At 42.5% G+C, this 18,859-nt stretch overlaps 1 protein-coding gene across 2 annotated transcripts; it reads right to left on the bottom strand.

The window, feature by feature from the left end:
* Positions 1-377: 377 nt before the first annotated feature.
* LOC141103895 (uncharacterized) lies at positions 378-5,810 on the bottom strand. 2 transcript variants are annotated; one of them, XM_073593999.1, is made up of 3 exons: positions 5,690-5,808; positions 1,916-2,199; positions 378-1,649 (listed from the first exon to the last, which is right to left on the bottom strand). In XM_073593999.1, exons 1-3 carry the CDS (start codon positions 5,694-5,696, stop codon positions 1,266-1,268), a joined length of 675 nt encoding a protein of 224 aa, XP_073450100.1. In that variant the 5' UTR covers positions 5,697-5,808; the 3' UTR covers positions 378-1,265. The 2 variants fall into 2 exon arrangements, 1 of the variants encoding a protein (XP_073450100.1); XR_012235406.1 differs by lacking the exon at positions 1,916-2,199 and having other exon boundaries at positions 5,690-5,810.
* Between the last annotated feature and the right edge of the window lie 13,049 nt (positions 5,811-18,859).

Genomic DNA, 18,859 nt, shown 5'->3' with positions numbered 1-18,859 from the left:
TTAAATTTGCTGTAGACAACTAGAACCTATCTCCTGGTTTCAAATTTAAATTCCCTCTCCTCCTCTTATCAAAAAAATTCTTATTACCTGCCTGTGTCTTCAAGATGGTCTTTCGCAAGAGTTGGTTATTAATATTAAGAAATTTCAGTCTCTCTTTTACAGCTGGTACAGTAGATTCCGTGGGTACATCAGGTAGGAAGGAGGGATGATACCCGTAATTCGCATAAAAGGGTGACTGCTTGATGGCAGAATGAACCGAGTTGTTATACCAACAGGATTCCAATGGGCCCCAGGTCTTGGCACAATCAGACTTGTTTCTGAGGCATACAGAGCAGGATCTGACATATTCTCTGCAGTCCTTTAATAAATCTGGCCACCAAAAGGAACGGGAAACCAAATCTAAGGTCTTATGGATCCCAAAGTGCCCAGCAAGAGGATGGTCATGGCACTTCTTAAGAATGGGAACTCTAATGCCCTGTACACACGGTTGGATTTTCTGACGGAAAATGTGCGATCGGAGTGTGTTGTCGGAAATTCCGACCGTGGCTGTGCTCCATCCATTTGAGAGCAGGCTATAAAATTTTCCAACAACAAAATCCGATTGCGTCAATTCCGACCGTGTGTGGACGATTCCGACGCACAAAGTGCCACGCATGCTCAGAAGAAATTCCAAGACGGAACAGCTCGGTCTGGTAAAATTGGAATGGATATACCACTTTCGTCAGGCTGCAATGTTTTAAAATTGTTTAATACAGCGCACTCTCTTCTTCTTTATAATGCTAGAAGAATTAAGTAGTTTTGCTGCTGATATTCACACAGACTTCTTACAAACTTCTTTCTTTAATATTTATCGTGATTTCATCAATATATTTTGATTTGTCACATCTGACAAAAAAGATATGTTTTTTTTTTTTTGGTTTGTATTGTTTTCAAGCCTGATCGTGTTTTCAATTTTTTTAATTTTTTTATTTTACATCCTGAATATTTTTGGGTGTGTTTTGTGTGTCAAGTTACCACAACACCATTATTATCTTGTATTATTTAATCTCAAGAAGGTTGCTTGGTGTTGGTGTCTCTTGTTAATTTCTTATTGGTGACTCCTCACAAACAAACTGTCCTTTTTGATGGAAAACACACATAGGCAATTATAATTGAAACCCAAAATCCTTTATTAAGGGATCAGAACCAAACAAAGAGGGAGGCAACGCTGGAGAAACAGCAGAAGTTGGTGAAGCCTTTGGCCCCCAGGGCAGACATCAATTATTTTACTGAAAAATTGGTGGCCTGAGGAGTCCATATCTAAGGGAGTGCAGTCTGGTCCAGAAGTCCAAGAGATCCTGAACAGCAGCAGATGACATGTATGTCCCCAGGCTGTGGTCATACAAGAGCCTGCATCTTTTGTCAGACCAGACTGAACCCAGGGCCATCACTCTCTGGTCTTCCTTCCACGCTGTGGCTCTGGTGGTGGAGTTGTGGAGTGCTGAATCCTGCACGTTACTCCCCTTCCTGGGTCTTTTGGTTGGAAGGCGGAGGGGAGGAACCTGCGATTCTGTCAGGCTCCTACTGGGCCCAGCCTTCTCCTGGCTGCCACTAACCCCCGCCTCCTCCTGGCTGCCACATTCCAGGGCCTCGTCCTGACTGAGGTCTTCCTGTGTATGAAAAAGGGACATAGTTTTATTTTTTTTATTTATCATTCACACACAATTTTCACCTCATGACTGTTGCAAATTGAATGTTAAGAAATATAACTGATGATCGTTCTGAGCCCAGCATTTTTCATTCTTCTCCCAATTATTTTTGCTCACTACTGTCTATTGATATGTAAAACACTTTATTAAATCAGCAATTAGTGCTCAATAATATCTAGTAAACATCATTTATTTATTGACCAGAAATCTGGAGAACAATGCTATACCTGGCTCCAGCTAGGCTCCTCCACTTCTTCCTGGCTGGAAGTCCCAGGTTGGACATCGTAAGCCTCGGCTGGGGTGGAAGATAGGGTGGAAGGAAGGGTTGAGAGGGATTCCCTGACTTCAGTCTGGTCTGACAGAAATCGCAGTCTGTCATAGTACCACAGCCTGGGGACATAAACTTCATCTGCTGCAGCTCCGGATCTCTGGGAATCCTGGACCTTCTTGCGCTCCCTAAGATAAGTGCTCCTCAGGCCACCAATTTTGGCTTTTAAATAGGGGATGGTTGCTGTGGGGAGACATAAATGTGTTGAGCTATTTTGAGGGGACAGCAAATTTACACTATTATACAAGCTGTACACTCACTACTTTACATTGTAGCAAAGTGTAATTTCTTCAGTGTTGTCACATGAAAAGATATAATAAAATATTCACAAATGTGTGAGGGGTGTACTCACTTTTGTGAGATACTGTAGCTCATCCCAGAACCCTGCACCCTGTATATAGCTCATCCCAGAACCCTGTATATAGCTCATCCCAGAACCTTGTATATAGCTCATCCCAGAACCCTGCACCCTGTATATAGCTCATCCCAGAACCCTGCATATAGCTCTTCCCAGAACCCTGCACCCTGTATATAGCTCTTCCCAGAACCCTGCACCCTGTATATAGCTCTTCCCAGAACCCTGCACCCTGTATATAGCTCTTCCCAGAACCCTGCACCCTGTATATAGCTCTTCCCAGAACCCTGCACCCTGTATATAGCTCTTCCCAGAACCCTGCACCCTGTATATAGCTCTTCCCAGAACCCTGCACCCTGTATATAGCTCTTCCCAGAACCCTGCACCCTGTATATAGCTCTTCCCAGAACCCTGCACCCTGTATATAGCTCTTCCCAGAACCCTGCACCCTGTATATAGCTCTTCCCAGAACCCTGCACCCTGTATATAGCTCTTCCCAGAACCCTGCACCCTGTATATAGCTCATCCCAGAACCCTGCACGAATTTTCCTCTTTTTACAGATTGCTAGCAATAACCAGACTTCACAAGCTTCATGATTTTCAAATGGGAGGTGAAACTGGGGAACCAATTCACAGACACTGCATGGAAGAACGCTATTTGTAAAAAAAATGTACAGCATTTCACTGTACAAAAACCACTGGGAACTCCAATCAAAGGTGATCCATACATAGAACATGACATCCTATAAACTATACAAGCTTGATCCCTCTTCTTTTTCTCACCGCTGGAGAATCTGTTGTTCCACCAGCTCCTTTGCCCACTTACTTTGGTCCTACTGGAACCAGATATTTGCCTTGTTATCATGCATGTGCATCCTGTCTTTCAACTCACTTTCCAGGATTATTGGACCTAATGACCTTAATCTGCAATGCTCTGTGTAGAGAATGGTAGCTTTACAAAAATGATTCCTATATGAAATTGTATTACCTTTTGGTCTGCATGTTTAGACATTCATAAATGCAATCTTTAATTTGGCACACTATTGAGCCTATTCAACTTATTTGACTGGTTGTTTTTGTTACTCTTGTTCTGGTCAATGTTCTTTGACCTCATTCTTAGCACGTTGTTATGCCTTTTTCTCTTTCCCTCTCCTCCCTCCCCTGTCCCTCTCTTCTTTAACTTTCCTTTCCTCTATCCATGGTTACTATGCAATCTGTCAAGAATTTTGATTTATTGTGATGCACCACTGTCTGAAACAAATTTCTTTATTTGCCTGAATCTGTATTTAACATGTTTTATTTTGCTTCCCAACGCCATTATGTAAACATTCATGTGATGTTAAAGTAAACCTTTATTCCCTCTTCAAATCATATTTAAAAAAAAAACGTAATCAGAAAATCTAAATTGGAGTGTAATTTATTTGCTAAAGAAAAAAAAAAAAAACTGTGCACAGTATCTAATCTCTTGTACTAGGCCGCATTTTGACCCAGACCTCCACCAGCTATTTTAAAATCAAGAAACCAACATTCAAGCCTAATTTATGCACTTATAAAAGGCCCAAAAATATTTTAGTGCCTAAAGCTACAGCTATTGTACCGGCAGAAGCATAGAGGTATGAGAGACTGGTGTTAGGTACAAGATGTTCTCTGTGCCCCATCTTGTAACAGGTTATTCACCTGGGAGAAAAAGGAAAGAGGAGATTATAGGGTCTATTTTTCCCAGGAGGGAACTGAAGTGTGAAGAGTTAATTAGCTGGCTGTTGGTCTCAGAGGACAAGGCGTGGGCAGGAGGGCCAGCTGCCCTGGGCACTGTGGTATTATTTGAGGTGCGGGGGCACCAAAAGGAGATCAGGGGGAGGGGATTTGTGTTGGGGGGGGATTGGGGGGGCAGCAGAAAGTAAGAATTGCGCTCTCTCCCTCTCCCAAAACAGGAACTGTGAAAACAATACCAAACCAACTGTTTTCCTGTCTTCTGCAGCATTTCTATTTAGGCCTTAAACCTTGGCTTTTGGTTGGTCCCATCCTACACAGTAACTCTGTGTTTCTGTGTGTCTCTCTCTCAGCATACCCAGCTTTCCTGCCTCTATCAGAATTCTGGGCTCTCTTAAGCTGGCTACAAATTATACAATTTTCGTGTCAAATTTCTATATACAGTGGAACCTCGGATTACGAGCATAATCCATTCCAGGAGAATGCTTGTAATTCAAAGTAGTTACATAGTTACATAGTAGGTGAGGTTGAAAAAAGACACAAGTCCATCAAGTCCAACCTATGTGTGTGATTATGTGTCAGTATTACATTGTATATCCCTGTATGTTGCGGTCATTCAGTTGCTTATCTAATAGTTTCTTGAAGCTATCAATGCTCCCCGCTGAGACCACCGCCTGTGGAAGGGAATTCCACATATAACTCGCATATCAAAGCGAGTTTCCCCATTGAAGTCAATGGAAAGGAAAATAATTCCTTCCGCATTGACTTCAATGGCATGCAATACCGCATGCGACCAGAGGCGGGGGGGTGCCAGAGAGCCTCGGAAACAGCCAGAAAGGCCCGAGGACAGCTCTGCTGACCTCGGAAAGACTAGGGAACGTAGTATTTCGGAGTCTTTCCAAGCATTTCCGAACCGCTCCGAACAGCTACGATTGGCGCAGTTCGGCTCTGGCGCCCCCCCACCTCAGGCCAAACGCGGTACTGCACACCGCTTTGGGCTGAATCCTGCTCGTTTTGCGAGACAACACTCTCAAACTGAGTTAGGATTTTTAAAAATACAGTGCTCGTATTGCGAAACGCTCGTTAACCGCATTACTCACAATCCGAGGTTCCAGTGTGTGTGTGTGTGTGTGTGTATATATATATATATATATATATATATATATATTCTGCATTCAGTGCAGCCTATATCTACAGTGCATTTGGTGGTGTACTGTTTCTAATACACTTCAGGCGGTGTACACAGTATCTAATACAGTGTGTACAGTTTCTACTACACTTCTGGTGGTGTACACAGTATACAATACAGTGCAGCCGTTGTACAGTTTCTAATGCAGTGTACAAAGTATCTAATACAGTGTGTACAGTTTCTAATACACAGCAGGTGGTGTGTGTGTGTATATATATATATATATATATATATATATATATATATAGTAAAGTTTGTGGGGATTGTAGCTCCACAGGCCCGAGTGCAAAGCCATTAAACTTTAAACAAAAAGGCTTTTATTTTCAGCAAGTAAATACAAATAAGGCATCCAGCAGCACAAAAATACAAAATAAAGTTCGCTTATCTTCAGCACAAAGTAAAAATAAAAAGGCACTTACAGTTCATGGATGGGTCTTTGCCCCAAGGGTTTAACAGTCCTTGTTGGTTCTTTTTAGCAGCCTCCAGCAGACTCACAACTCTTCAAAACAGGTGTATTCACCAACTCCTCCTCACCACCACACCTAGCTCTACTTCCTGTCTTTTAAGAGCTGCTTCCTGGAGGCTCTTAACCTTGTGTGTGCTGGAACCCCTGTAGTCAGGGGTGGAGGCTTTTTCCCACCCGAATATCACTTCAGAGCCTACGAAATTCCGGGTCCCAAATATCTCTCTATTAACACAGAGAGAACTGAGAGTCAGTCCTCTCCCGACTAAGGCTATTCCTGGGAATTCCTCACCCATCCTGGGTGACATCCTGAATACTACCACACTTTCCTTAAAGGGACCATAACCCAAGTATCGGTGCTATATAGCACCCGTCCAGGACCCAACCTTGGCGTCCTGTACTAATATATATATATATATATATATATATATATATATATATATATACACACACAAAAGTGAGTACACCCCTCACATTTTTGGAAATGTTTTATTATATCTTTTCATGTGACAATACTGAAGAAATGACACTTTGCTACAATGTAAATTAGTGAGTGTACAGCTTGTATAACAGTGTAAATTTGCTGTCCCCTCAAAATAACTCAACACACCACAGCCATTAATGTTTAAACCACTGGCAACAAAAGTAAGTGCACCTCTAAGTGAAAATGTCCAAATTGGGCCCAAAGTGTCAATATTTTGTGGTTTCATAGGTTGCCACTGGAGTCCTCTTTCACTCCTCCATGACGACATCACAGAGCTGGTGGAGGTTAGAGAGCTTGCGCTTCCTTTACCTTCCGTCTGAGGATGCCCCACAGATGATCAATAGGCTTTAGGTCTGGAGACATGCTTGGCCAGTCCATCACCTTTACCCTCAGCTTCTTTAGCAAGGCAGTGGTCATCTTGGAGGTGTGTTTGGAGTCATTATCATGTTGGTATACTGCCCTGCGGCCCAGTCTCCGAAGGGAGGGGATCATGCTCTGCTTCATTATGTCACAGTACATGTTGGTATTCATGGTTCCCTCAATGAACTGTAGCTCCCCAGTGCCGGCAGCACACATGCAGCCCCAGACCATGACACTACCACCACCATGCTTGACTGTAGGCAAGACACACTTGTCTTTGTACTCCTTACTTGGTTACCGCAACACACGCTTGACACGATCTAAACCAAATAAGTTTATCTTGGTCTCATCAGACCACAGGACATGGTTCAAGTAATCCATGTCCTTAGTCTGCTTGTTTTCAGAAAACTGTTTGCGGGCTTTCTTGTGCATCATCCTTTAAAAGAGGCTTCCTTCTGGGACGTCAGCAATGCTGACCAATTTGATGCAGTGTGCGGTGTATGGTCTGAGTACTGACAGGCTGACCCCCCACCGCTTCAACCTCTGCAGCAATGCTGGCAGCACTGATACGTCTATTTCCCAAAGACAACCACTGGATATGACGCGTGCACTCAACTTCTACTACTTTGGTCGACCATGGCGAGGCCTGTTTTGAGTGGAACCTGTCCTGTTAAACCGCTGTATGGTCTTGGCCACCATGCTGCAGCTCAGTTTCAGGGCCTTGGCAATCTTCTTATAGCCTAGGCCATAATTGGGCCCAATTTGGACATTTTCACCTAGGGGTGTACTCACTTTTGTTGCTAGTGGTTTAGACTTTAATGGCTGTGTGTTGAGCTATTTTTTGGGGACAGCAAATTTACACTGTTATACAAACTGTACACTCCTTTACATTGCAGCAAAGTGCAATTTCTTCAGTGTTGTCACATGAAAAGATATAATAAAATATTTACAAAAATGTGAGGGGTGTTCTCACTTTTGTGAGATATTGTGTGTGTATGTATATATGTATGTGTGTGTGTATGTATGTATATATATTTTTATATATATATATATATATATATATATATATATATATATACACACACACACCGTGGGGACGGAAAGTATTCAGACCCCCTTAAATTTTTCACTCTTTGTTATATTGCAGCCATTTGCTAAAATCATTTAAGTTTACTTTTTTTCCTCATTAATGTACACACAGCACCCCATATTGACAGAAAAACACAGAATTGTTGACATTTTTGCAGATTTATTAAAAAAAGAAAAACTAAAATATCACATGGTCCTAAGTATTCAGACCCTTTGCTCGGTATTTAGTAGAACCACCCTTTTGATCTAATACAGCCATGAGTCTTTTTGGGAAAGATGCAACAAGTTTTTCACACCTGGATTTGGGGATCTTCTGCCATTCCTCCTTGCAGATCCTCTCCAGTTATGTCAGGTTGGATGGTAAACGTTGGTGGACAGCCATTTTTAGGTCTCTCCAGAAATTGGGTTTAAGTCAGGGCTCTGGCTGGGCCATTCAAGAACAGTCACGGAGTTGTTGTGAAGCCACTCCTTCGTTCTTTTAGCTGTGTGCTTAGGGTCATTGTCTTATTGGAAGGTAAACCTTTGGCCCAGTCTGAGGTCCTGAGCACTCTGGAGAAGGTTTTTGTCCAGGATATCCCTGTACTTGGCCGAATTCATCTTTCCCTCGATTGCAACCAGTCGTCCTTGTAGTCAGAAATATTTCTATGATACTTTTTAATTTTTCTTTGTTGGACTTCTAGATCTTTGGCAATGAAATCCTTATTCATTAGGTAAAAAGTATCATAGCGATATTTCTGACTACAAGGCGGACCAGGTTTTCAAATGGCAGAGCAAGTTGGAGGACCCAGTGGGAACCTCTACTTACTCAACTCCTGAACGTCAAGTAAGAATCGAAGAACCAATACCAAGCACTTCTTTCCAGCCGCTGCCTTCTGGTGGATGGAATAGGGAAGACTACCTTACACCAAGAAGTAATCAAGAGTATCAAGAACAACGGAACAATAGGTACCAAACTCTGAGGAATAACAGGAAAAAACATTTAAGAAGCCATTTAGGAAACCTTATTCAAATGACGATCAGTATACTAGATCTCAATCCAACAGATCGCATAATGGTCATACATACGAAAGGCCTCATCAAGGTAGACCTTACTATGAAGGATACCAGAGAGACACTAGAGATTATGCCTACCCATACCAACAAGCAAGATGGGAGAGAAGTCTGATACAAACTTTTAATAGATTTGAAGCACTAAGACACTACACAGATCACGATAGTTATTATTGCCAACCATATTATCAACAAGACAGAAGGGGGATTTTTTCGATCGAGGTCGGAGGGACCATTCACCGAGAAGGTGACAAGAACACACACGCCAGTCACCAAGAAGATATCAACAGGAGTCATACAATTCACCAAGGAGGCGCCAACAAGAAGAACATCCAAGAAGATCACCAGAATGAAGAGAGGTCACCGAGCAGGAAAGAGAATCCAAAAGAAAGCACGAATAGTTGGGGAAGGCATCTTTAAGCTCAGTGGACAAGAGCTAAGTACGGAAGAATTAGCTGTCCTCAATAAGGGTCTCAAATATGCCCCAATACAGCATCTAAATAAATTTGACGCCTATATTGGAATCCCCAAGTATGTAAGTATATCCCCAAGTATGTAAGGAAAATCAAGAAAGCAATTTTAAGTAACCCCCAGATGAGGAAAACTAACTAGACCATCAGGAAAAGAGACAATACTACACAGTACCTTACGTAATAAATCTCTATTCAATCCCCAGATTCATGATAATCAACATATTGAAGTCTTTAAAAATCTGGTCTTAAAAGACCTAGATGAATTAAAAATCAAGAAAATCAAGGAACCCATTCATATTGAAAAAGGCATACGATCATTAGCAGCTAGAAAAGATTTAGTAATCAGGCCAGCTGATAAAGGAGGAGGAGTGGTGCTTCAAACAAAAGTTAATTATCTGAATGAAATTGAACGACAACTCCAAGACTCTTCGACATATACCAAACTCTTAAGTAATCCCACAACTCAAGTTAAATGAGGACTAGAACAAATAGTCCAGATGGGAGTAAAAAAGTCAATTCTAAATAGTAAAGAAGCCCGCTATCTAGTACCAGATTCATGTAGAATCCCAGTGATCTATACCATTCCGAAGATCCATAAGAACAAAGAGAATCCACCAGGTAGACCCATTGTCAACGGCATAAATTCACTAACATCTAGATTAGGCCAGTACATTGACAGCTTTATTCAACCAGCTGTTCAATGTACAACACTGTAACTTAAAGACACGAAACATGTCTTACAGCTACTGGAATCACCCACTGTCCTGGAAGGAAGAACTTTACTGGCAACTGCCGACGTATCCTCTTTGTACGCAATTATTAAACACTATCAAGCATGTGAGGCTACGAAATGGGTCCTGAAACAATTTAGCAATTTACAGAGTACGCATAGAAAATACTTGATCAAATGCATAGCTTTTTCTCTTAAGAACAACTATTTCTGGCATCAACATGATTTCTATAAACAGATCACAGGAATCGCCATGGGAGCCAAATTTGCCCCTAGTGTGGCTACCGCATTCATGGCCCAATGGGAAGAAGAAGCGGTACATGATAGCCCTCCCTGTCAACTAGAACTTTATAAAAGATTCATCGACGATATTTTAATCATATGGAATGGGAACAAAGAATCACTGGAAGAATTTCTGACTAGATTGAATCAGAATGATAGAAACATAACTCTCACCTGGCAAATTGATGCGAAACAGATACAATTTCTAGATTTAGAAATTAGCATCGATAATAACCAACTGATCACTAAAACACATTTTAAAGAAGTGGCAAGAAATAGTTATCTACCAATCACCAGCTGCCACTATAAACCATGGCTTTTTAACATTCCAAAAGGTCAGCTAGTCAGAATCAGACGTAATTGCACTAAAGAGTCTGACTTCAAGATACAAGCTGACCTAATTGGTAAAAGATTTATTGAGAAAGGCTATACTTCAGAATTTATTAGCAAACAAATCCAATTGGTCCAATCTCTTGATAGGTCGTCCATGATTCATGGCCAAAAAACATCTTTCAGTATTAGAAGCACCAGCGCTGGTTCTAGATTTTAATGTACAATATAAAGACATCGAAAAAATACTTAAGAAGTACTGGTATATTTTGAAGGGTGATCAACACCTTCAAAGTATTTTACCAGATAAACCAGTGATCATATACAAACGTGCCAACACACTACGTGATTTAATCGTAAGAAATGTAGTGGATCCTCCCTCCAATAACCCTTTTTCTTTTTTACATTTAAATATTGTTTTGTGTGCCAACATTCTAAAAAATGTCAAGGAAAAAAGACTCAGTTTCTGGCAACAAGCACCGGACACACACATCCAATTAAAGATTGTATTAGTTGTCACACTGAGGGGGTTGTCTATGTCCTCCAATGCTCTTGCAAATTGCAATATGTAGGGAGAACCAAAAGAGCTTTAAAAGTTAAAGTTAAAGAGCATGTACAAAATATTTAAAAAAAAATTCCCAAACACAATGTATCAAGGCATTTTGCAGCAGTTCATAATAGTAACCCAGCTGAAATGACCTTTTGGGGCATAGATAGATATCACAAATCTTGGAGAGGTGACCACAAAATCAGAAGTATCAGCCAGAAGGAATCCCAATGGATTCATAAAATGAATACATTAGTACCTAATGGGTTAAATATAGACTTCGACCTGAATTATTTTATTAGTGATTATTGATTTTATGGTTGATTTGTTAACCTTACATCAAATTTCCGGTGTGCTGTTTTATTATTTTGTTCACTTTTAGTTTTAGTTTTTAATCCCCCTTTTTTACGACTTGTCCTCCATTTATTAAGTTTTTGTACCATGATACATTTTTATAATGATTTTTCTGGCCATTATGTATTGGTTCATTTATGTCGATTAGGCTCCACGTAATTATCAAGATTTCCACAAGATGTCAGCACTGAGCATTTGTTAAGCTGACATAGTACACGTTATGGCTTTGTCCTTTTTATTAGGATGTCTTATCGAGTTTTATATATTTTAGATTTATAGATCTATATGGATTATATATTTTTATTTACCCCCAAGTCCTTTCTTATGCCTGCCTAGAAGTTTTTAGTCGGCATGTTCGCTGCATTAGCATATACTTTATCTCGGACTCCGCTAAAATGGCGGCCGAGATATTTCCTGTCCTATTACTATAAAGGGACTGATAGCCTAGCCGATCGGATTCCCTGAGAAAGTCACGAGGTCACGTGACCTAACGTGTAGGATCCATGCTAACCAACGCTGCTGGAGGTTTTACCCTTTGATCCAGTTGTTTACTCTGCGGACCGGAAGTTTCTTTTAAGGTGACGGCGGTACGCTGTTTTGCACTGTACTGTTTGCATTGCCCTGTACAGTGCATTTTATACAATAAATTTGGATTTCTACTACACCATTGGAGGCCTTCCCTTTTCTTCTCCTTTCCTATCTGCATGGTCGTTTGGATCACGATGCAAGTCTGATGTGGCCCCATGACGGACATCCATCCACCGGAGGGGATCCATGGTCCTTACTGCCAGCCAACAGGTTTTATTACTAAGGCCCTTATCCAGGTCCTTTGAGGTAAGGGCACTGTGAGCACATTTCCATACAGATTTACATTCACTCTTGCCCACATCTCCTCTTTCACACACTCTGCTGACTCACATATTGGGCTGATTCATGAACTTTATCCATCATTGGAATGAACGTATTGATGTAGCTGCTCCATCATCTCTTCCGACAAGAACTTTCATTGCCATTTTTTTGTTTATGATTTATTTTACACGTCACTATTATTATTGATTTGTATGAAGTCTGCTATTTCCACGTTTCGTGGTTTTTTATCGTATCACACTAATTAGTGCTGATATGATCTCTTCTTAATATTGTGCTGGGATCACTCGGATCTCTCACGGAATATTGCACCTACAGTCATCTAGTAATTTATTATTTGTTCACGTCTATTTTTGGGATCAGATTTTATTGTTTGTTCTGCGCGAAATCACTTTTTTTCATTTTACTTTATGGTTAATTGTGTACACCATTAGATTTTGCAGCATTACAACACACACCCGTTTATAGTAGCGCAGAGGTTCACACTCAGTCAGATCTGTGCCTTGCCACAATTCTGTCTCTGAGCTCTTCAGGCAGTTCCTTTGACCTCATGATTCTCATTTGCTCTGACATGCACTGTGAGCTGTAAGGTCTTATATAGGCAGGTATGTGGCTTTCCTAATCAAGCCCAATCAGTATAATCAAACACAGCTGGACTCATATGAAGGTGTAGAACCATCTCAAGGATGATCAGAAGAAATGGACAGCACCTGAGTTAAATATGAGTGTCACAGCAAAGGGTCTGAATACTTAGGACCATATGATATTTCAGTTTTTCTTTTTTAATAAATCTGCAAAAATGTCAACAATTCCGTGCTTTTCTGTCAATATGGGGTGCTCTGTGTACATTAATGTGGAAAAAAATGAACTTAAATGATTTTAGCAAATGGCTGCAATATAACAGAAAAAAATTTAAGGGGGTCTGAATACTTTCCATCCCCACTGTGTGTGTGTATGTATATATACACATATATATATATATATATATATATATATATATATATATATATATATATATATATATATGGAGAGGCAGGAGCTCACAGGCCACTAAAAGAGGGCAAGCAGCCTCTGTGTCTACAGTCAATAGTGATGGTCATGGACATGGTGCATCCTTTGCAGGTGGCCATGGGACACGCTTATCCTTTTTTGTCACCCAGGCTCAGAGTATTTTGCCTTCCAACGCAGCTGCCAAAGTGGCCTATTCCACTGGCTCCTTGTCCAGTCACTCCTTCCATAGCCCCACCATCATGCACGGAGGAGTCCCCAGAAATATTCGACCACAGTGTTGGTTATATGCTGCTGGTGGATGCACAACGATTTAAAGGCTCCGATGTTGGTTCACAGGTTGAGGAAGGGAGTAACGTGAGCCTAAAGAGAGGGGGTGTCACAGAAGGACAAGAAACTGGCAGTCATGTTCCCCCAGCTGCAGCATACTGCCAAGTTTGCTCCAGTCATGGGGAGGGAGGGGATGATGAGGTTACTGACTGTACTTGGATGCCTGAGAGAAGGGAGGAAAAAAGTGAGGATGTCATGTACCTGATAGAAGACTGAGTTGATGAGGTTGGCCTCTCTTATATCTCCTGTCCTGGCCCCACTGAGGATGAGACAGAGGTAGCCGAAGGATAGGAGGGACACAAGTGCCTGATGTGGATGATTCCAGGCCAGCAGCTTGCCAGGGCTCTGGAATCTGGAGCATGCAGTGGTGTGCAGAGCTGGAACAGAAGACAGCCAGGCAGGCATCCGAGGGTTAAGAGAAGCCAGGGTCATAGACTGAGCCATAGTCAGGAATGGAGCTGGGTCAGAGGTGAGCAGCAAAACAGGAACAGGATACACAGCCAAGGTCAAAGAACAAGCCAGATCAACAACTAGAAGAGCAGACAGGATCAGATTTGGATACAGGACACAGCTGAAGATCAGTCAGCCAAGAGTAGGAGACTGGACTCCCTTTAAATAGGCCGTCTGGCGCCAAGAGGAATTGTGCCTGCATGCGCACGCCTGTTAGCTGTTCTTTGAGGAAATCTATGCACTTGCGCACATCTATGTGCCAGACGTCTCGCAGGGATTCCCTGACATTGCCCCCCCCCCTTAGGGGCAGCCTCCGGATGCCCACTAGAGACCGTTTTTCAGGTTCAAGTTGGAGGTAAGCTTGTACCAACCAAGGAGCATGGACATTAGAGGTTGGTTCCCAGGAGTTATCCTCAGGGCCATAACCCTTCCATTCAATGAGGAATTGAGTCCGACCTCCCCTCTTCCTACTGTCCAGGATAGCCTTTACCTTGTATTCAAATTCATATTATTTAATAATGGAGCAGGAATTTCAGAGCCTCGATCCGGAAAGGGATTAGCAACCGTTGGTTTGAGCAGAGAAAAATGGAATACAGGATTAATCTTTAGATTACTCGATAAAGATATGTCAAATGCCACAGAGTTGATCTGTTAATTGAAAAAGGACCCAGGAATCTTGGGCCAAGCTTCTTTTCGAGGGACACTTCCATTTTAAATTTGCTGTAGACAACCAGACCCTATCTCCTGGTTTCAAATTTAAATTCCCTCTCCTCCTCTTATCAAAAAAATTCTTATTACCTGCCTGTGTCTTCAAGATGGTCTTTCGCAAGAGTTGGTTATTAATATTAAGAAAGTTCAGTCTCTCTTGTACAGCTGGTACAGTAGATTCCATGGGTACATCAGGTAGGAAGGAGGGATGATACCCGTAATTGGCATAAAAGGGTGACTGCTTGATGGCAGAATGAACCGAGTTGTTATACCAACGGGATTCCAATGGGCCCCAGGTCTTGGCACAATCAGACTTGTTTCTGAGGCATACAGAGCAGGATCTGACATATTCTCTGCAGTCCTTTAATAAATCTGGCCACCAAAAGGAACGGGAAACCAAATCTAAGGTCTTATGGATCCCAAAGTGCCCAGCAAGAGGATGGTCATGGCTCTTCTTAAGAATGGGAACTCTAATGCCGTGTACACACGGTCGGATTTTCTGACGGAAAATGTGCGATCGGAGCATGTTGTCGGAAATTCCGACCGTGTGTGGGCTCCATCGGACATTTTCCATCGGATTTTCCGACACAAAAAGTTTGAGAGCAGGCTATAACATTTTCCAACAACAAAATCCGATCGCGTCAATTCCGACCGTGTGTGGACAATTCCGACGCACAAAGTGCCACGCATGCTCAGAAGAAATTCCAAGACGGAACAGCTCGGTCTGGTAAAATTGGAATGGATATACCACGTTCGTCAGGCTGCAATGTTTTAAAATTGTTTAATACAGCACACTCTCTTCTTCTTTATAATGCTAGAAGAATGAAGTAGTTTTGCTGCTGATATTCACACAGACTTCTTACAAACGTCTTTCTTTATTATTTATCGTGATTTCATCAATATATTTTGATTTGTCACATCTGACAAAAAAGATATGTTTTTTTTTTTTTTGGTTTGTATTGTTTTCAAGCCTGATCGTGTTTTCAAATTTTTTTATTTTTTGATTTTACATCCTGAATATTTTTGGGTGTGTTTTGTGTGTCATGTTACCACAACACCATTATTATCTTGTATTATTTAATCTCAAGAAGGTTGCTTGGTGTTGGTGTCTCTTGTTAATTTCTTGTTGGTGTCTCCTCACAAACAAACTGTCCTTTTTGATGGAAAACACACATAGGCAATTATAATTGAAACACAAAATCCTTTATTAAGGGATCAGAACCAAACAAAGAGGGAGGCAACGCTGGAGAAAAGTTGGTGAAGCCTTTGGCCCCCAGGGCAGACATCAATTATTTTACTGCAAAATTAGTGGCCTGAGGAGTCCATATCTAAGGGAGTGCAGTCTGGTCCAGAAGTCCAAGAGATCCTCAACAGCAGCAGATGACATGTATGTCCCCAGGCTGTGGTCATACAAGAGCCTGCATCTTTTGTCAGACCAGACTGAACCCAGGGCCATCACTCTCTGGTCTTCCTTCCACGCTGTGGCTCTGGTGGTGGAGTTGTGGCAGGAGGAGGAGGATGGTCCAACTCACACAGGTGGGTATTGTGTGTGATTTCGCCCCTCACCCACTTAGTTAGTGTTTTGTAAAGAAGGTCCTCACACAGGAGGCGTTGACCCTCCTGCATGCCCATGCAGGCAAAGGCCTCTTCAGGAGTGGGTAAGGCTCTGAGGGACGCAGAAGCCTCCTGAATCAGTGCTGAATCCTACACGTTACTCCCCTTCCTGGGTCTTTTGGTTGGAAGGCGGAGGGGAGGAACCTGCGATTCTGTCAGGCTCCTACTGGGCCCGGCCTTCTCCTGGCTGCCACTTAGCCCCACCTCCTCCTGGCTGTCACTAACCCCCGCCTCCTCCTGGCTGCCACTAACCCCCGCCTCCTCCTGGATTCCACATTCCACAGCCTCCTCCTGTGTGCCACATTCCAGAGCCTTGTCCTGACTGAGGTCTTCCTGTGTATGAAAAAGGGACATAGTTTTAGTTTTTTATTCATCAATCACACACAATTTTCACCTCATGACTGTTGCAAATTGAATGGTAAGAAATATAACTGATGATCATTCTGAGCCCAGCATTTTTCATTCTTCTCCCCATTATTTTTGCCCACTACTGTCTATTGATATGTAAAACACTTTATTAAATCAGCAATTAGTGATCAATAATAACATCTAGTAAACATTTATTTATTGACCAGAAATCTGTAGAACAATGCTATACCTGGCTCCAGCTAGGCTCCCCCACTTCTTCCCGGCTGGAAGTCCCAGGTTGGACATCGGAAGCCTCAGCTGGGGTGGAAGATAGGGTGGAAGGAAGGGTTGAGAGGGATTCCCTGACTTCAGTCTGGTCTGACAGGAATCGCAGTCTGTCATAGTACCACAGCCTGGGGACATAAACTTCATCTGCTGCAGCTCCGGATCTCTGGGAATCCTGGACCTTCTTGCGCTCCCTAAGATAAGTGCTCCTCAGGCCACCAATTTTGGCTTTTAAATAGGGGATGGTTGCTGTGGGGACCACCGGCTTCACCAACTCCAGCAGTTTCTCCAGCGCTGCCTGTCTCATTTGTTTATTATTGTATTGGGGGTGTTTGACCTGCCACAGACAGGGCAGCTCCCTGTACTTTTCTATGAACAGGGGGAGGAAGTTGTGGTCATTGAAGCCATCCATTTTATCTGCAAGACACAACACAAGACATACCCTAATGTCAGGCGAAACTCTCCTAATCTTGTTACAATATAGGCCTCAATCTAGAAGCAGTATAGGCCCAAGTTTAGATCTTACCTTCGCTATCACGATTGGCGCCTCCAATACTCCTTCCTCCGTTAACAGATCGTACGTACTATGCACGCGTGTTACGCTTTATATACACTGCGCATGCGTGAAACTCCGCCCGCCCCTGACGTTCTTTCTAGTCTATTGTCCGCCCCTTCTTGTTCGGCGCAGTGGGGGAAGAGCACATGGCGGAGACACAGCAGGTGCGTGCTAATTACAGCAACAAGGAGGAGGAGGAGGAAAGCCCGGAGCCTGAAAAGTCTGGATCCAGGAGGAGACAATTTAAGGCATCGAATATGTCCTTTGGGGAGATGTTGGAGATGGTCGACATCTTGAAGAGGGCCGACTATGACGGGAAGTATGGACCTTACCCCAACCCCAATGTCAGAAAGGCCAAGATCATGGCGAAAGTGGTCAAAAGTCTGCAGAAGAATTTCGGGGTACGACGATCCAAGGATCAGCTCAGGAAGCGGTGGTCGGACCTCAAAATCAGGGAGCACGAGCAGTACTGAAGGATCAGGAGAGTGCTGCAAAAAAGTAAGTAGTTGTTGTCCTGTGTTCCTATTCTTTATTTTTATTACGTTCGTGCTGCTCCATGTGCTTTTCTTTACTGTTGTACAGTTTAAAATGGCAACTTTCATGTTCATGGGCACATTGTTCATTCGTATGAAACATTGTTCGTTCAGCATAGAAAACACCATTGTTTTGGCCATATGCATTTGAATACATTTTTTATAGCCTACTTCTCTTAAAATTATTTTGGAGTTTAGATGGGTTTGTAACTAGAATGTAATGCAAACTAGATTCTGTGTAAGGAGCGGACACTCAGCAGCTGTTTACACATCTGGACACTGGAGCACTAGTGTGGGACACCAGAACACCCTTTTTATTAGGAGGCCCACACAGGTGCTCCAGTGTATACTATAGGGGTGTCTCCATCTGTGAAGCTTGTACAAAACAGGTAAGTATTCAAGCTTGACAAAGGAAAACAATGTTTCTTCATCTTGGATCTCTGCCAAAATAGACAATTGTACCCCACTTCCAAGCAATGTTTCATATTCCTCTTTCTGTGATCAAATATCTGTGTGCTGGGGGGCGTGGTTTCGGTATGCAGCGGTGAAGACGTGTCTCCCTTGGGCACCGGCACCAACCATAGCTGCTCTAACCCAAAATTTCACCCTGCTTCTACCCAGCAAACTATGCAGAAAAGGACAGGCAAGTCTCTGCCTAAAAAAGGAACCCTCTCGGGATCCATAAAGCGCTATTTAGCCGCAGAACCGGAGGCCGCTCTCCACGCGGC

The sequence above is a fragment of the Aquarana catesbeiana genome, linkage group LG01 (genome assembly GCF_042186555.1).
Source record: "Aquarana catesbeiana isolate 2022-GZ linkage group LG01, ASM4218655v1, whole genome shotgun sequence".
Taxonomy (NCBI): domain Eukaryota; kingdom Metazoa; phylum Chordata; class Amphibia; order Anura; family Ranidae; genus Aquarana; species Aquarana catesbeiana.
This window is presented reverse-complemented; position numbering and strand designations above follow the sequence as displayed.

What these genes read in the sequence shown, in the direction of transcription:
- LOC141103895 (XM_073593999.1), bottom strand. An exon ending in AGGAGCCTAGCTGGAGCCAG is followed by an intron (nt 1,650 to 1,915) that starts GTATAGCATTGT and finishes TTTCATACACAG; the next exon opens with GAAGACCTCAGTCAGGACGA.